At 46.4% G+C, this 18,378-nt stretch overlaps 1 protein-coding gene across 1 annotated transcript in view; it reads right to left on the bottom strand.

The window, feature by feature from the left end:
- Nucleotides 1-14,479, bottom strand: part of CPLX1 (complexin 1) — a 168,281-nt gene extending 153,802 nt beyond the window's left edge. Inside the window, exons 1-2 of the mRNA XM_074994017.1 lie at nucleotides 14,349-14,479; nucleotides 13,468-13,576 (exon numbers count right to left, since the gene is read on the bottom strand). Coding sequence (XP_074850118.1) covers nucleotides 13,468-13,498 — 31 coding nt within the window. The 5' untranslated portion in view covers nucleotides 13,499-13,576; nucleotides 14,349-14,479. The remainder of the gene's footprint in view (nucleotides 1-13,467; nucleotides 13,577-14,348) is intronic.
- Nucleotides 14,480-18,378: the final 3,899 nt, after the last annotated feature.

The following is an 18,378-nucleotide window of genomic DNA, read 5'->3' as shown; positions in this document are numbered from 1 at the left end:
ACAGGAGAAGCTCTCCTGATGACATAGGCCTGTCCACACCAGAGTTTAGGTTGGTGTAATTTATGTCATGCAAAGGTGTGGATTATCCACACAAGTAGTGACATTAAGTAGTGGATTATACAGAAGTAATCATTAGCAAAGACAAAATTGTCTCATTATTAAAGTGGCCACCTAGTGGAGATTGTAGGAACCACTCGTTCTTGGAAAAGTAAGTGAAGGCAGTATTAGCAGAAGACATTATGGATAGAAGTTTCTGGAACTGATATTTGATTGGTTGGTAAGCAAAGAAGTTGGAAAAAAAGGCATCTGATTGGTAGGTATTGATTAATGGCAAGGTCACCTTAAACTGTAGCAACTTAATTCTGAGTCCCCAGGGAATGAGAGTTTTGTTATTAATTCTAATTATTAATTCTAATTCTGAGCTCCATGGCTCAACAGGGCTATAGACATTAAACACCACCCATTGTGGTGTTCTCAGAAATTGGCTATGGAGGAAATGGCTGTAAATTTAATTTTGGTATAAAACAAATTGTTTAACACAGATTACAACCAGACCTGTCTGGGGAATTATTTTTTCCAACAAGTTTGTTGAAAAAATTTAAACTGAATATTTTTTCTGATTTTCAGTGCTAAAATGAATATCTTAATGGAAAACTATTTTTCACAAAAAGAAATCATTTTGGAAAAAAAATTCTTTGAGAAAAAAAATTACCAAAAAAGTTTCCAGTGGCTCTAACTAAAACATAATTTTTCATGGGCTTTAATGGGTGAATCCAAGATCTATGCAAGGATGAATGCTCAGGCCCACACAACCTGTAGGCCTCGTTTTTCCTGCATGCTGCACAGAGCAGTGGGCCGGGTGTATAGGAAGAGAGCGCTGCTCTTCAATGACCAAAGAAATTTTCTCGCTTCCCAGAGAAAGGAAATCAATTTTTAGGATGCTATGAAGGACATTTCATTCTCTCCTGCTGCAGTGATATAGCTAAGCCCTGATCTTTTCTCAGGTCAGACTGTAAACTTACTTCTGGCCCAGAGAGCAAGTAACTTTCCCAAAGTCACAAGGAACGCATGCTGTGGCTGAAACTTGAAGCTAGATCCTTGCTCAGTGCCTTACGCACAAAGCAGATGCTTGCTTTCTAAACCAGCCAATTGGGCCTGCACCCTCTGATGGGAAAAAATGTGAAAATTTATCAGACAGATAGACGAGAGCAAGTACCGCTGAGCTGCCTATCTACTTACTCATCCACCCAGATGGACTTCTTATATTTTCTTTATCTTTTACTTGATTTGCCATCTGCTGTCCCGTTCTTTCATTCCATTCGCCAGGACTACAGAGTTATCAAAACAATTTCACCACATCACCCACCAAAGAACATTTTGCCTGTTTGTTTGTGTTAATTTACTTCCTTAAATGATTCTTCTTGGTACTTTAAATTCCAAACTCCTGCGGATGCCTGCTGAAGGTTTGACATTGCTCCAAGGTCGATAACACAACAAAAAAGCTCCCGGATTCAAGTCATGCTGCAAATTCTTGATAAGTAGCTGGTAAGCAGTTTCATTTGTATAGGTAATGACAAATTCAAACTGTAATAAGATGCACATCAAAAGTTAGCAGATTTAATTTATTTTGTTTGTATTAATGTGTTTCTGCAATGACTGAGCCCAACAAGTTTGAAATGAGCTAATTTAAAATTGCAGAATAAATCAATCGAGGCTGAATTTGTTATATGTGCAATTTGATGATCTGTTGGATCCAAAGTGGAAAGGCTCAGCTTGCTGTAAACATACTGCCCTGTGATCTTTGGCTGTGTAATTAAAGCACTAATAAGTTCTACCACTCATCTTGATGTCATTGTTTAACCCATACATCAAAATGGGCAGCATCACACTAAAATTCCATGGGGAACAGTAAGCCTTATGAGCAGTTTTATCTACTACAAATCCTATTCATATCCCCACTGCAGTGACTGGGTGTTCTGAATACCCAAGAAATTGAAGGTTGGGCTATAAGCCAGTCACTATGATCAAGTAGCCGGTGAAATAATAGGCTACCAACCAGTGAGTTATATTAGGTCAGGTCAGTGAATATGAAACGTCTGCCCAATTTTAAGCATGTAAATAATTGCACTGATCTTAGTGGGACTCCTGCCTTTCTCACACCGAGACACTCTGTTGAACTGGCGCCTACTTGATCCCCTCCTGATATCAACCGGAATATTCTCAGTGTCCTCAATGGACATTGGATCGGGCCATATGGGCTTATTGAAATCACTGAGAGTACTCCCATTGAGTTCAGCAGTGCAGGCTCAGGCCTTAAAGATAGAGCTAATCTGCTGCTGGGGTATGAAATAGAGAAGAGCGTGAGCCAGAAGATCCGACTCTGGGTTTGGAATGCCTCAGCACACGAGGAGTCTCCAGACCTGTGGTTTTGGAGTCAGCCCATTACAAGGACTGGGGCTGGCTGCAAAATTTAGAGCCAGATTCCATTTCTAACCTTCTTCCTGGCATCAGAGAGAGAGGACTCACTTCAGGCATGTCTCCGCTCTTGGCTACGTAAGCTCAGTTAAATGTCCCAGGAAGAACTCATCAGACCGTGTCAAAATGCACAACTGCTTCCACACCCATGCACCTCATGTAGGTGGTGGGGACAGACCCCAAAACTATGTGGGATGGAGTCACTGTGCCCCTTTAGTGGCCTCCTCTGAGCTCTGCCCACTAAGCCCTCTCCATCAGGACACATTCTCACCCTCTTCAGCATTGAGCAGCCACTATCTTGTTCACAGATCAGCCAGCCCCAGACACCTTTCCTCTTTCTCTCACCCGCTGTGGAACAACTGCCTCCTGCTCTCCAGAACCACCTTCACCCTGTGTCCTGTTACGTTTGTCGGAGCCCCGCCATGGACAACGTTCACCACTGTGACAGGGGGGTTGCTTCTTTATGTGATGGTCTTGCTGCCTTGGAGGCTGCTTATCCTGGTTGTCTGCCACTGTTAGGAATGGGAGATGTGTCCCAGAGGAAAGGGGAAGTCCCTTACCTCAGGACAGACAAAGCACAGATTTTTAGTCTCAGAGGCTTCCGAGTGTCTTAGAGCCCTCTAATCCCCGTACAGCAGGACTAGTGATAACTAAGGGATGTGGCTTTACAAGCAAAGGGATGTACACACACTGAGTACCCGCACAGGCCCTGACTCAGCCAAGTATAAAGCATATGCTTAGCTTTAAGCACATGAGAAACTTCATCAGCTTCAATGAGTCTCACCAACTTTAACAAGCAGGGACCATTCACATGTTTAACATGAGGCATATGCCTAAGTGCCTTGCTGAATCAGGAAAATAACCCTCATTCTGCCACAAAATTCACATGTACTGAGTCCCATTGACTTCACTAAGGGTCCAGATCACAGACAAATACCTCACAGAGATGCTCAAGTGCATTTATTCCTGCCTCAGTGTGGTCTGGTGACCAGCTGACCCCCTAAAGTCCTACCCAGCATTATATTTCTATGATTGAATGTAGCAGCCCCAGTCACAATATCAATGAGGTATTGCGCACGATGCTGATTGGCAGTTATGCATCTGATGCATCAGTTCAAGCTAATGGGCAACAGGCATAGCAAACCCCGAGGATGGACTTTTAACATCTTGATTTCATGTATCAATATTTTTCTCTGCTAAGAGGTAACTTTCTGCTCTTTCTTTAATGATAAAACATCTGCTGCAAAATGAGCTCACTTTGGTGATGAAGCAAAACCTTCCTAAAAAGAATTGTTTCTCTTTGATTTTCAAATATCAACAGTAATTCTTTTTTCCTCCATTCCTTGTTTGCTGATTGCTGTTTTTTTAACAATCAGGCCAAAATGAAACTATTGATGCATCTCAGATTTCCTTTGTCCCCAAAGGCAAACCATTTTGCTCCCAGATTGGTGAGTCTTAATCATTTTTTCTTATCAAAAAAGGTGCTTTCTGGATGGGCTGTCTGATAAATGGTTGCTAAATCAAACACATCCACGTTCAGTTCTTTCAAGCATATCCCACAATCAACAAAATCCAGACTACACATTCATCACAGGACTCTGAATGAGACCAATCCACTCCTGACAGTAATTTACAAATGCAACAAAAGGAACCCTGACACCTCCTGAACACCCAGGAAGGATTTTCATTTACATTATGCCTGGGATAATGGGATCAGCATAAGCACAGAGGCAAGCAGGAGAAAAGAAAGGCATAGGAACAGAGTTTTAAAGACAACAAGAAGTCCTGTGGCACCTTACAAACTAACAGATATTTTGGAGCATAATCTTTCATGGGTAAAGACCAGCTTTGTCAGATGCATGAGTCAGAGTTTTAAAGGTGTTTTTTTCACTTAACTCCCATTAATTTCACAGACCCGTAGAAACTAAAACAATAAGGGCCAGATTCTGCCATCTTTACTCACATTGTGTCAGAGGTTAGGCTACTGTAAATCAGTCAGTCTTCAGTGGAATTACATCAGTTTACACTACCCAAGGGTCTGGTCCATTGAACAGACCTTCTTCATTGAGTAATTCCAACTGATTTCAGTAGGACTGACTGCAGAATAAAGCCCTGCATGCTGTTCTGTGTAGGTATGAATACGGCTGATAGGGTCTGATCCCACATGAATATACAGGCTGGGTCCTGAACTGGTTTAAATTGGCACAGCCTATGACTCTACACTGATCTGCACCAGCAGATTATCTGAAACTATACCTTGAAACTATATTCTGGTATCTTCGGTAATACTGTGATTTTCATTTCTAGTCTCATAACAGCAACAACTGTGATTATTGCCTTCAAAACAGCCATTTGCATGGAGATTCACTGATGGAAATCTCTTGTAATCAGTTTAATGAAAATACAGCCAGTGCTGCTTTTAAATTCACCCATCAAAAATCAGCAGTGCCGATTCACCATACAACTGCATTTCAAATCCATATACTCCAGGCAAGTGGAAAGGAAACTGACATGGAAGATACTCATTAATTACAAAAACAACCTTTCAAATATCAATGTACCCTGAATCCATGACACCCAAAGGTATGTTAGACTGAGTCAACAACGTGATGATTTTCAAAAGCACAGAGGACATTCAGTGCCCCACCACTCAGTGAAAGATAAGGGATATTTGATAACTGATTCCCATTTGTGACCCTGAAAATCTCCACAGCAATCACACTGTGCATACCTTTTAGCACACAAGTAGCCCCACTAGCTTTAATTGTGTTGCTTATCATGATGCTCTGTGAAATAGGCCAGTATTTGAATATTTATTGCACAAATGCATACACCAAATCAATAAAAAAGTGATTGAATTACTCATGGTCACACACCAAAGATAAAACCAGAACTACCAAACTGTGGATAAGGCCTTGTCTGAGCCATCAGTGGCAGGAATACTGTCAAATAGTTTTATAATCATCGTCATCACCTGCCTCCAAATACCTGAGAGTCACATATCTTCATATATTCAGCTAATGTCATCCTAGCATGAGTCATGATTTAGCAAATCACTTGAGCCCATACTGACATCCAATTGACTTCAACGGGACTTAAACACATGCCTGCACAGACTCACTGAAGCTGCACACATGTCTACTATTCACTATATGTCTGTGTACATTGCTGATACACAGACATGATTCCGCAGAGAAGCCTGGGGGAGGAATAAACACTTACCCGCTGACAAAAATCCCATTACCTGTAGCACGGATACATCTGTACCTATCAATCAAAGTATTTCCCCCTGACTCTAAATTCCATATAAAAATACCAGTGTGAGGACAGCTTGGCAGAGTTTGAACTGAATGTTATTTCACTCTACAGCTCCAAGCTACCCAGGCCAAAAAAATGTGGTCATCACAACATACTGACTATCCAACAGGAAACACAGTGATTTACACCGTATGTTTATCTCACTAAGGCTATGTCTACGCTTATAAAAAACTTTGAAACACCCATTCTAATGGCCAAATCAAAGAATACTAATGAGGTGCTGAAATGAATGTTCAGAGCCTCATTAGCATGCTGCCAGCTGCAGCACTTCAAAAGTGCCACGTTTTGCTCACGCGTGGCTTGTCTACAGAAGACCCTGCAAACACTGAAATCCCCTTATTCCTATCAGCTGATAAGGGGATTTCAATATTTGCAGGGTCCTTTCAAAAAGGACCCCTGTGTAGACGAGCAACGCATGAGCAAAACATGGCACTTTCAAAGTGCTGCAGCTGGCAGCATGCTAATAAGGTGCTGAATATTCATTTCAGCGCCCCATTAGTATTCTTCGATTTGGCCATTAGCATACCCATTTCGAAGTTTTTCCTAAGTGTCGATAAGGCCGGAGACCGGTCATGTTTCTGGAATGCATAAATTGCATGCAGAACATACTGCTACCATGCAGAAAAGTGACATGTTTAGAAAACAGTATTTACATAGATTAGAATTACATATATGGCTCACAGATGACAGACAGATAGATCCTGTATCATTAAGGTGTGTATTCCGTATGTATTACCTGTGGGTTAAGTGAACACAATAAAACAAAGAGGGCTTGTATTTTGCTCATCAGTGTATACACATGCATAGGAGTAACATCTAGAATAAGAATAAACTATTATAAACTATTAGCTGGATAAACTATTTTGCAGTGACAGATATATTCAGTAAATGTAACATGTTTAACCACCCCCCCTTCCTACTTTTTGTTGCCAGCAGACTTCAATGTTGATAGATTTGTTAGAGATTCAGGAAGTCCCTGTTCCCAACAGTGGTTCGGCACACATGGCACCCTGCAGGCTAACAGAGGCATAAGGAACTGGGAAAGCTTGCAGGTCTGGGGCAAATGAAAGTCAGCCTTTGCATTGCTCTTGAACTGAGCATGTGCTGTTGATTATTTTTTTCATGATGTGATTGGTCACCTTAGTCACACTGTGTTATTCTCCTTTCATTACTGGATAAATAATAAAGTCACTGGATCACTGATTCTTTCAGGAAGAGGTGTAGACTAGTCTGTGGCAGTAGGCGGTTCGGAGCCTACAGAATTAAGGGAGTTTAGGTAGTGCTGGTTGAGAATTTTTTGGTTAAAAAAGTTTTTCATTGCAAAATGCCAATTCATCAAAACCAAAATGGTATAGAGAAAAGGGCCAAAACTGATGAATCTCACAACTTAAAATAATGCTCAGAAAAATATTCAATTTTATTGACATTTTAACCGAAATGTTTCACTCTTTTCTATTTAAAATGAGTATTTGTTTTCAAAATTTTTATTAATATATACTAACAAAAAATCAAAAGGTATCAAAGTTAAAATTGAAATGACATCCTGGCGTCATGGAAACAAACTGGTTTGACTGACTCAATCCAATATTTTTTTTTTGGATTATTGGTTTGCAAAATTATTTTATTAATAGTTCATTCCAATTCAGGGCAAAACAAACTGGCATCTTAAACTCGGCAGATGGGAAAACCTTTTCAAGCGCAGGACTATTCTTTTTTTTTTTAAGGCCAGGTGACCTTGCATAGGGCTTTGTCATAGACATCACTAATAGAGAAATTGAGCAATTTGAGTATAAATCTGAAAGCATTAACTGTTTATAGGCAAATATCAATAAATGGTTATTTCACCATACTGAAAAACCAGCAATGAAAAAATATTTCAGTTGATTATAATCAAAACCGACAAAGTAAAAATAATGTTGATTGAGAGTTAGAGTTTGATTTAAGGACTTTTACCTTGTATATTGTAACATGTGGTGTTAACAATTTGCATTTTAACAAATATAAGCTTTAACTTTTTGATTCTCAGCATCTGCTAGTTCTGCCAAGGCTGACTATAGGTGAGGTTAAATGTAAAACATTTTATCTTCCCTCGGAGTCACACAGAATCATGTGTTACATGTGTATGCAACATCCCAGCTGAAAACATTGTGGCCAGATTCCCATCTGAGCTATTTAATTGTCTCTGTGGTAAGGCACTGAGCAGGGCTTTTTCCATGATGAAGTCATATGCCAGTGTCCCTCCAATTTAACTGTGTTCATCCTGAGCTCTGGGGAACGCAGTTCCTCCCAGAGGTGCTGTGCTGGTTTTAAACGTGGTACAGCAATATTTCATGAGTCTGCCTCGTGCAGTCATTGCATTGATTGGTTTCCAGTCGGCTGTTCCCTTCACTATTTGCCACTGCCGCTGGGTCAGACAAATTAGTAACTGCAATGTGTGTGTATGATCCTAGTCGTGTCGCTTCACTTGCCTCTCTGTCAGAGCTCTGGCCGGGGGTGTGGAGCAACACTTTCCTTTGCCACTGTTGTTGTTAAGCAATGTCCCATATGCAGCAATATTGCTTATATGAAGTACCAAGAGAAATGTTTTAATAGATCGGTTTCCAGCTTTCTGCCACCCATCACCGTGCAGCATAGTTACTGAGATGCAACAATTGCAGCATGGATGCATATGGATTCTCCTAGCTGGGATAAGGCAGAACAGCCCAACGGTAGGACTCCAGCTTAGCGTCAGGGAAATCCTTAGTAAGTCTGTCCCTCTGCTGTGTAAAGCTTTGCTTAGCCAGTACTTATCACAACTTCTGCTGGACATTGGTGCACACAACCAACAAGAGGTTGTTCTGGTGGGAGACGCATGATAAACAGGCACATGTGGAGCCCATGCAGATGCCAGGGGACAGTCAGAAATTGGGCATATACCTAAAACTTAGGTGAACTAGCTGTGTCATTCAGGGGTGTGAAAAATTCACATCCCCAAGAGACACAGTTAAGCCAGTCTAGAGCCCCAGTGGAGACAGTGCTTGGTCAATGGAAGAATTCTTCCACTGACCTAGCTATCTCCTTTTGCAGGGGAGAATTTACTATACTGATGGAAGTACCCCTCCCATTGCTGTAATATGTGTCTACACTACAGGGGGTAGCTGTGCCACCAGAGCATTTCTAGTGTATGCATAGCCCTCATGTGGGCACAAGCAGCATTGCACCAATGGCACAGCTGGCACCGACATTTACGCAAAGCACAGTTATCAACAGCATTCTTGGAATGAACAGATTGCTATGTCTGCATCCTGCCCAGAGCAATACAGTTTCTCTCCAAAGTTAACGGCAGCCACAGGGCCAAAATTCCACCTTCACAAACATTCCTACAACAGATTTCTGTTTCCAACTCAGATCTATCACAGGCAATTTCTTCTCACCCAGCAGCCAACTCCAGTAAGACTCAATCCACTCCCTAAACGTCTCACAGCCTTGTTATATTCCAGTTGGAAGCAAAGATGGACCAAATCTGACTTGTTTGCCGGCATGTTCTTAGAGTCAAATGACATGTCAGCAGGGCCTGCTTCAAAAACCAGCTCCTAAATCCCACTATCTTTTCTATGAAAAGTTACAGGAGTTAAGGGCCAAGCCATCCTCTCCCACTGGGCAACCCACTGTTGGGGTTGTGCAAACTGCTAAGTTTTTCTCCCAGTGTTGCCCTTCAGCCAGGAAAGGAGCTGAGTTTCAATTCCCAAAGGCCAGGAGATCTGCACAGATTGACTTCAGGATCACCGTTCAGAGACACAAGCCTATCCACCTCCAAACTCCCACTCACTTCATAGAACTCAGAGTCAGATCTTCAGCTGGTGTAGCTATCCAGGCTCCACAAAATTCCAGTCCCACTGCTGGGTATTTTTCAGAATCTGGCCGTAAGTGCCTGCAGTTTGCCAATGTATTGTCTGTGGGATTCAGGAGAAGATAATGATGTGCACATAGAGAGGGCATGGTGAAATTCCATCCTGTTTACTTCCAGAAGCTTTGGAAGGAATGTCATTCTTCCTGGTTTTCTTCAACTGCAATGGTCCCATGGAGGTGTGCAATTCAACTAGCTTCAGAATTTCCATGGCTTGCCACTTACATGACAGAGATGAGTAATGGGTCTCTCTGGGCCAAATTACGTGAAAGTGCACAATGTCAGGAGAAGTGTGTGTGGGGAGAAGTTATCCTTACCCATATAAAAAAAATACAGACTGAGATAGCTGAAGGGATAATTTATCTTTGCTCAAGATATTACACAGGTAACTGTAAATGAAGCTGATTCTCTGCTGGGTTCAGTCTAACTTAGGTTATGACTTCCTTGATTTGAAAGGCATTAATTCTGATTTCTACCTATGCCAGAGAGGAATTGCATCTGGGGGTATAAATTTACACAGTGAAAAATGTTATCAAAACAATACAATTGTGGTAAAAATGGTATTAAATAGAATGGTTGTGAGACAAATGTACACAAAAAGAACAAGTAAAAGGCTCATTGATTACCTAGATCTGATCACCTAGTGTGACCTCCTGTGTTACATAGGCCAAAAACTTTCCTAAAATAATTCTTAGTGCACATGCCTACATAAAACACAGCAACCACATTACAGAGCGTTCTCTAGCAAAAACAAGTTTACTTGCCCATAAGCCAATGAGAGGTTTTGTGTTGACTTGAAATGCAAGTGGATCTCCTTATGAAAGAGGAGGAGTTTGTCCTTTATTAAAAATAATAAAGTGTAACGTGTAGTATAAAGCCTTTTGTGGAACGAGGACTTGTTCTCTGAAATGCACCTACAGATTTAGAAAATCAACTCATTTTAAAAATGCAAAGAAAACAGACCTCTAAAAGCATCCCTATGTGGGTTCAGCACATGAAACAACCTACTAAAAAATGTTTCTAAATTATAAACTACATTATGTACTTACTACAATGGGAGTAATCCCACCACAAACACTTTGGTACTTGATTGCCAACTGCACGATTTTGCAAAAACAGAAGAGTAGACATGGCTAGAATAGAGCAGTGAGGTCGAGACCCAGACAAATAGTTTATCGACGTACAGAACACTTACATAAAAAAGCATGGGCCCTGTCCATTTGGGATAAAGAATGTAGATAGTTCAGCAAATTCCAGACTTCCATTCCACTTGCCCTCTCCGAGTTTTCCATCCCATCCCCAATCTCTTCCATTCTTTTTGTGACCATTTATGTATGTCTGGTTTTACTTTTGTCACTCCCACTTAGCATGTTATGTCTGTGTCATATTGTCTGATTTTGTGTTATCTGTTCTTGCAGCTTTCACAAGTTGTATAACTGTAAATCACTGGATAGCCCATTAAATGTGTAGCATTTGGAAACATACAATCTATAAGCAGTTCACCTTTTGTAGTTTTTATTGCTTGATTATTTATGAAAATTAATAAAATTGCATACAAATTAAAAAGACCCCCGCCAGCTGTTTCAGCATAATGTGCACATCAGCGCTGACAACATTATGTTGAAACAGCTGGATGAATGATTCTTACTTGTGGTTTTACGTGTCTATGGCAATTCAGCTTGCAAAAATTGAAATTGGTTAATGATGTTGGTTGTGGCACTTCACTCATTAATTAACATTTAATGATTTTCAACAATGCTGCAGTTAGTTCTCTTTATTAGACAAACAGCAGAAAACCTAGACACATGGTGAGCGCCTATGCCCTCAATGCCTGGGAGACGCAAAGTGACTTGACAAGGATGCCAGTTGCAGTATGTGCTTGATGTGGCAAAAATGCAAAAACAGAGACATAAATTGCTTTTTTTAATGTTCTTTCCAATGCCCCTGATATAATGCAAATATTGGCATTGCTGCATGACGTTTTGATGAGACTGATGCCTGATTAGGATCAATGATCCTTAGCTATGCCACAGGTCATCAACTCTTCCCAGTTAGTTGTTAATCCACACGAAATAGTATGCACCTCAATTGTTATTTCTTAATTACAATTCTACTGCGTATGACATTGCAGGTCTTTTTGGTCTCTGTTTTTTTTCCCCATCAAAGGCTAGAGTCTGACATTTTTTAATAATAATAAACAATACCTGATTACATAAGTAGTCCCTTGAGTCTGAGTATTCCATACCTACTTGCAATAAGTAGTACTCCACTCTGAGTGCTGAAATTAATTTCAGCGGGATGGCTTATGATGCAAGCTTGAGGAAGGGTAGCAGAATCTGCCCTCTATTAAATTATTTCCCCTTTGAAATGTGCTCTGAATTTAATTAAATGTGACAACACATTAAGAACCTGTGGCGTCAATTACAAGTTCAGATATATTCTGTCCCACAATGCTGTACGACCCAGAAGAATTAAAATTAGACCCTTTTATCCTCAACATCTCAGTGCAGACTTAGCCTTTCTTTACTGACTGATTTCTTTGCAATTTACAACTGTTAATTTACTTCTCACTAAAAAGTGAGATCTACTTTTTCTCTTAAGTAAAGGAAACTAATAGAAATGAATGATGACTCTTGTGGTAAGTAACTTTATAACATGTTTATAATGCAGCAAATGAATTCAATAACAGTATGATAAAACTGCAATAAGTCCAATGACAGTGCAGTTTGCCCAAAGGAAAAATGGGGCAGTTACAGTATGACTGAAATAATCTAATTGTGCCCCGACCTCCTATTAGATTTAATCTTTCCATGTAACTAAATATTTTCTGTATTATAGAATGTGTGAATTGTAATGATTCTGCTGAAGGCTGGGTTAGAACAGGCCACACAGCCAGCACAGAATGAGGGCATTCTGCTCTAAAACATTTTTCTTCGCATTTCTTTCATTTCATTTGTGCACTGTCCTGGTGAAAAAGGATTGTCATCAACAATAAGAAATACATTAAAATAAAGAGAAGGGGCAGCAGGTGCAACTCAGGAAAAAGACACTTAACTGATATAATGGAATCTGCCTGTGGTAGGCGTTCTAGAAAGCTGAGTGGTTTTAGGTACTGCATAGAATATCTGCACCATCTGGTTTTGTCAGAGTTTGCACAAAGTTTTGTGTCTCTAATAGAATTGACCGTGAGCTCTTCCACCTTAGATTCCAGCACTTCTTTGGCCTTACTTCTGGCTTGATCTGCCCACTGTCGGCCGGCTTTTTTCCTAGTGTTTCTAACGAGCACACTGGATTGGCACAACCACACACAGACAATGAGCTGTCCCCCAAAGCAGCAAACTGTCCAGAGCGGCAGCACAAGCAGTGGCTGTTTCGTAGGGGTGACCAGCTGCTAGCCACGGAAGTCTGTCAGGCAGCCCGGGGGCCCTGGTGTTCCAAATAGCTCAGGCCCTGATCCAAAGCCCACAGCCATCAGTGGAAAGAGACTTCAATGGGCTTGGAACCAAGTCCGCGGCTGTTGCTCTCCTGGTGCTGCCCCCTACCGGCGATCTAACCCCCGTGCAGCCCCAGCCTTCCCCGGGATACCAGCGCCAGGTTGTTGGCTTATTGGAAAGACCGGCAAGTGCCTCCAGGCGCAACCAGCGGCCGGGGCAGGGGAGGTGGGGCGGGCCCGTGTCATGCCCCGGTGCCCGCTTCTCCGGCGGGCTGTGCCAGGGCGCGCTCCAGGGAGGGGGCGACCCGTGTGACCGTCGGGGCCGGAGGGGGGGCGGGGGGCAGCACCCGCTTACCTCCCAGCGCTTGTTTCATAACGAAGTCCATGGCGATGGCTCGAGCTCCCGCCTCGCTCGGGCAGATCTCGCAGGCCAAGCGGGCGGACAGGAGTCCTCGGAGCGCAGCCTGCGCCGGGCCGCCGGCAAGACAAAGCAGAGGTCGGTCTGTCGGGCCGAGAGCGGCGCCCCCGCCCTGCCCGGGGAGCCCGCGGCCACTCGCAGCCCGGACGGGGGAGTTGCTGGAGTCTCGGGCGAGCCGGGCGGAGCTGCGCAGTGCGCGGGCCGGCGGGCGGCTCCAGTCCCCGGAGCGGCTCGCGCTGACTCAAGGGCGCAGCCGAGCTCTGCCCCCCCGCACCCCGGCCGGGTTCGCCGCGGCGCCCGGGCGCAGCAACTTTGTTGGCCGCAGCCGCAGCCGCAGCCCGGGCGGGAGGAGCCGCGGGGACGTTTGAAGGTGACCCGGCTGCGGCGGTCCCCGGGCTGCTGGCCCTGCCCGGCGCCCCGGGGGATGGCGCGGCGCTGGCCCCGCCTGCACTGGCTGCGCGGCCGGCGGGCGATGCAGGGCCGGCGGGCTCGGCGCACGCGGCGCCCCGCTCGGGGGCTGGGGGCGGCTGGGACCGCGCGGGAAGCTGCCCCCCCCCCCACCACCGGGTCCCCGGTCCCGGCTCCGCCGCCCGCCGAGCGAGCCCCAGCTCCGGCGGTGACCGGGAAGGGGAAGCGGCGGCCAGGGCGCTGCGGCGCCGAGCGCAGCCGGGGACCGGCCGGGCTCGCCCGCGGGAGGGGAGAGGCGCTGCCGGCTCGGGCCGGGGAGAGCTCAGCTCCCCCTAACTTCCGCGGGGCCCGGGCTCCCCGCCCGGCGGGTCAGCACCGGCGACCGGACAGCTCCCGCGGGCCGCACGTACCTGCCCCTGCGGGCGCAGCCTGCTCGGGGCGCGGCGCCCGCCTAGCAGCTCCCGCCGGCCGGGTCCATGGGATGGGGCGGAGCGGAGCGGAGGGGCTGGAGCCGCGTGCGGAGCCGAGAGCCTCCCGCCTGCCCCGCTGCCGCTTTTTATCACGGGATTTCCGGACCATCCCACCGAGTGCAGCCTCCTTCCCGCCGCCCGCTGCCTCCTCCCCCTCCGCCGCCCGCCCGCCCGCCCGGGAGGGGGCGCTGCGGCCGAGCCCGGAGCACCGGGGCACCCCGGCACTGGCCCGGCCGGCAGCAGCGCCCCGCCAGGGCACGGGTGGGGTGGGGCGGGGGGCGCCCGGGGTCCGGGCGGAGGGACTGGCGGGGGCGGGGGCGGGGTCCCTCCCATTGCAGCGGGGCGAGGGGGGGTGGTGCCCCGTTTCCCCCTGCCCGCCCCCCCCGCGGGAGCGGAGCCGCCTCCCGCCGCGCCCCTGCAGCGCCTCGTTTCCCCCTGGGCAGGGCGGGGCCGCGGGAGGGGCGGCAGGGCCCGGTACCCCCCCACCCCAGGGCCCGCTCAAGGTCAGAGGCGGGGTGGGGGGTTGCCGGGCTCACAGGGCGGGACCCCGCCCCCAGCGCGCCCCGGCTGGGCTGCAGCGAGTGCCCCCGGCCCGGCTGACTTCCGTGGGGAGCACCGGTGCCCTCTTCGGGTCCCGTTTGCACTGGGGCCCTGACCCCCAGCTGGCGGCTGCCGGGGTTCCCCTTAGTCCCATTCAGGGGGAGCAGAACTGGGAGCAACACCAGGGCCACCCGCCAAATGCCTGAGAACTGCTGCCTGAATTCTTCTGGTTGCAGATGCGGCTGCGTCCTCCCCCGCCCCCACAAACCACAGGCAGTGTCGCCCAGTGGGCAGGACCCCAGCGCAGGGGATGGGAAGGGAGAGGCCTAGGGGCTAGCGAGCTCCCCTGGGCCTGCCCTGTGCGAGCCAGGGGCACCAGCAAGGCTTGTTTAGGCTGGTGGGGAAGGGGCCGAAGAGGGGGAGCTTGGCCGGTGACTAGGCAGAAGGCTGCTGCTAACACAGTCAGGCTGGCTGAAGAGACGGCTGGGGGGGAACAGCACTTCCAGAGCCACCCGGCTGACAGCCTGCGCCCAGCTGCCCTATCCAGAGGCTGCTGGCGAGGCTGACCCTGTCCCAACCAGACTCTCCTCCTTTGCAAGGGGAAGGAAAAACCAGCGCTCTTCTAGGGGGCACGTGGTCTAGAGAACTCCCCCAGAAGCAGTCCCCAGGGAGAACAGGGGGTAAATAAACAGTGGGACCTGGAAGCGGAGTGGTCTAGTCAGTCCTATCCCCTCCTACAAGGAGGCAGGACAGGTTCTTCTGGCTCTGCTGCCGTGTGACCTTGAGTAAGTTGTGCCTCTTCCCTGCTTCAGCTTCTTCATCTGTAAAGAGTTATTATATCTACCTTCTGTGTAAAGCACTCTGAGATTTGTGGGTGGAAAGAACTGTGTAAGAACTAAGTGTCGGCACTGTTTCTCCTGCTGCTGGAGGTAACGTTGCTCCCGAAACCTTTATTTCTATATTTGAAAGTGTTTCATTCAATGCATCTCTTTTAAAAAAAAAAAAAGGCTGAGTTGCACAGCAATCTCACACCTCCTGGAAGTTGGCACCCTGGACAACTGTTCTCCTGGTCCACCCCTAAAACCCCTCCCCTTTGTACAGCATAAATGGGGCCCTGACCTCATTTAGAGCCCCAAGGAGCTAATCCAATAACATTTTGTGTAAATGAATGGGGAACGTCACTCACTGCTGGCCCAGTGCCTCCTCCAGGTCACTCTGGGGATTAGCTTGAGACCTGTGCTCTCATCCACGTCCTCACTGCGGTCCACTTGCAGCCCCTCTCGCAGCTGCAGGAATTGCCGTGTCCTGTTCATGGCTTGGCCCTGCGGCCGTGTCGCTATCTCTCTTTTCCTCTTGTGGGGGAGTTTAGCCCCCGGTCAATAGTCCTACCGCTTCACAGCAGCACATGGGGAGGACCCAGGCCCACCATGCTCCAAATCCTAGCCCTAGGAACCAGTCCAAACCATAGTCAGTAGCTGCTTGGAGCTGGAGGATTGTGTCTGGAGGACAGCACAAGCCTGCACACCTTGGACAGGGCAGTCGAGGCAGAGACCCGGGGGAGAAGAGAAGCAGCTCTGGCACCTGGGAAGGAGGATGCAATGAGAACTGGGAAATGCAGTGATGGCAGAAGCAAAGGAACACAGTAGGCAGGCTGAGTGAAAAGCAGCCAATAACAGAGGGGAAGGGAGCAGCAGCTAATCAGGGCCCAGCAGCTGCATATAAAAAGCCTCAGGACAGAGACTTAACCCAGGCTCACTGTCACCATGGTTTAGCACTGGAATAAATTGCCTAGAGAGACTGTGAAATCTCTATCTTTGGAGATTTTTAAGAGTAGGTTAGGCACTCACTGGTCAGGCATAGCCTAGATAATACTTCTTCCTGCCCTGAGTGCAGGCAACTGCGCTAGATGATGTTGACAGCTCCCTTCCAGTCCTATGAGTCTACAATTTGTGCTAGAAACAGCCTCTCAGAATAAAGTAGAGCAGTTTAGGGGCTGCTCCAATTTACACCTACTGGCTATGGTCCCTATGGCATACTTCCCTACATGCTCCCTCAACTGTGATGCACACCTTCCTACCCACAAAGGGGGGGCGGGGGCAGAGGTTGTAGAGATAGACTTCTAGAGCTAAATGTGCAACAAAAATGGAGGCTGATGAGATGGGACCCTGGGACCCATTTTGTTGTTTACATAAAACTCTGACTTTAAACTGGTCAGGACCAGATTTTCCCTCCTTTGAGGCCTGGGATGTTCCACGTGTTCCCCTCCCCCAGCACAGAGGATACCATTTACCTCAGACTGCCTGAACGGAATGGTCCAGCTTTCCCGCCTCCAGGTCTGGAAAAGGCCTTTGTAATGCGGGGGGCTTCTGAAGGGCAATGCTGTGAGTGACAATTCAGGGCCAACTGTTAGAGAGAGGGCTGCATACAGCCCAGACTGGGGGTCCTGCACTAGAAAGCACCCAAAACAAGTCACAAAGAGCACTCCTACACCTCACACCGCTAGCAAGGAGTCCTACAAGTAATTTCCTCGGACACTGCGGTTCTTCTGTGCTATCACCAGTACCTCTCCCTACACAGGTGAGAGATTATGAGGAAAAAAAAAAAAGTTCTTCTGATGCCAAAGCACTACCCACATTCCTGGGTCAATGTATAACTCTGATCTTACTCCAAAACCATATTGTGCCAATCCCTGAGAATGTAAAATCCAAAGGCAAAGAAAGAAAGAAAAAGAAAAGGTTAAATTCTTAAAGGAATCAAATTACATACACCAATTGCAAAGTTTTTGGTGCAGGCTTGTAGCAGAAGTGGAATGGTCTGCTGATTTAAATCAAATCTCTAGAATACATCCACTGCTAGGATGGCTCGTCAGTCTTTTGTTTGAGCTTCAGTTCATAGCAAATATATTCCAAAAGTGAGAAGCCATATTGAAGACAAAATGGAGGAACCTCCAGGGCCCCTTCTACATCTATGGCCATGTGGATGGACTCCCATTGTTTTCAGTAGGGGGGAAAAAAAACAGTTACAAAATGGAGTTTGTTACATGAGGAAGTCACCTGCATGACTCAGTCCTTTACAGATAGAGCCGTGGCTCACATGCTGGTCTGAACGCTCACAGAAAAGTTCATCTGATGTAGACTGGCACCACCCATGGCCCACTGTTAGTGAAGTATTGCTATTCATTTGAGGTTAGCCAAGCCTCCTGTAGATGTCTCCCAGAAGCAAATGTTTGAAATACAGGTATATAGCCAATCCTCATAACTTCATATACAAAAATAATGCATGCATGTGAATAGTATAAACAGAATTAGCAAAATGTAAGATTTTCATAGACTTCTTTCTTGGCCCACTTTGTACAAGATTTGGTGCAAACGGGTGACAATGGTTGCAACTGTGCTTTGCGTGTTCATACTGCCATCTAATAACATCACAG

This window comes from Carettochelys insculpta, chromosome 5, assembly GCF_033958435.1.
Source record: "Carettochelys insculpta isolate YL-2023 chromosome 5, ASM3395843v1, whole genome shotgun sequence".
Taxonomy (NCBI): Eukaryota; Metazoa; Chordata; order Testudines; family Carettochelyidae; genus Carettochelys; species Carettochelys insculpta.
Note: the sequence above shows the minus strand (reverse complement) of the source record. Positions and strands in the feature narration are given on the sequence as shown.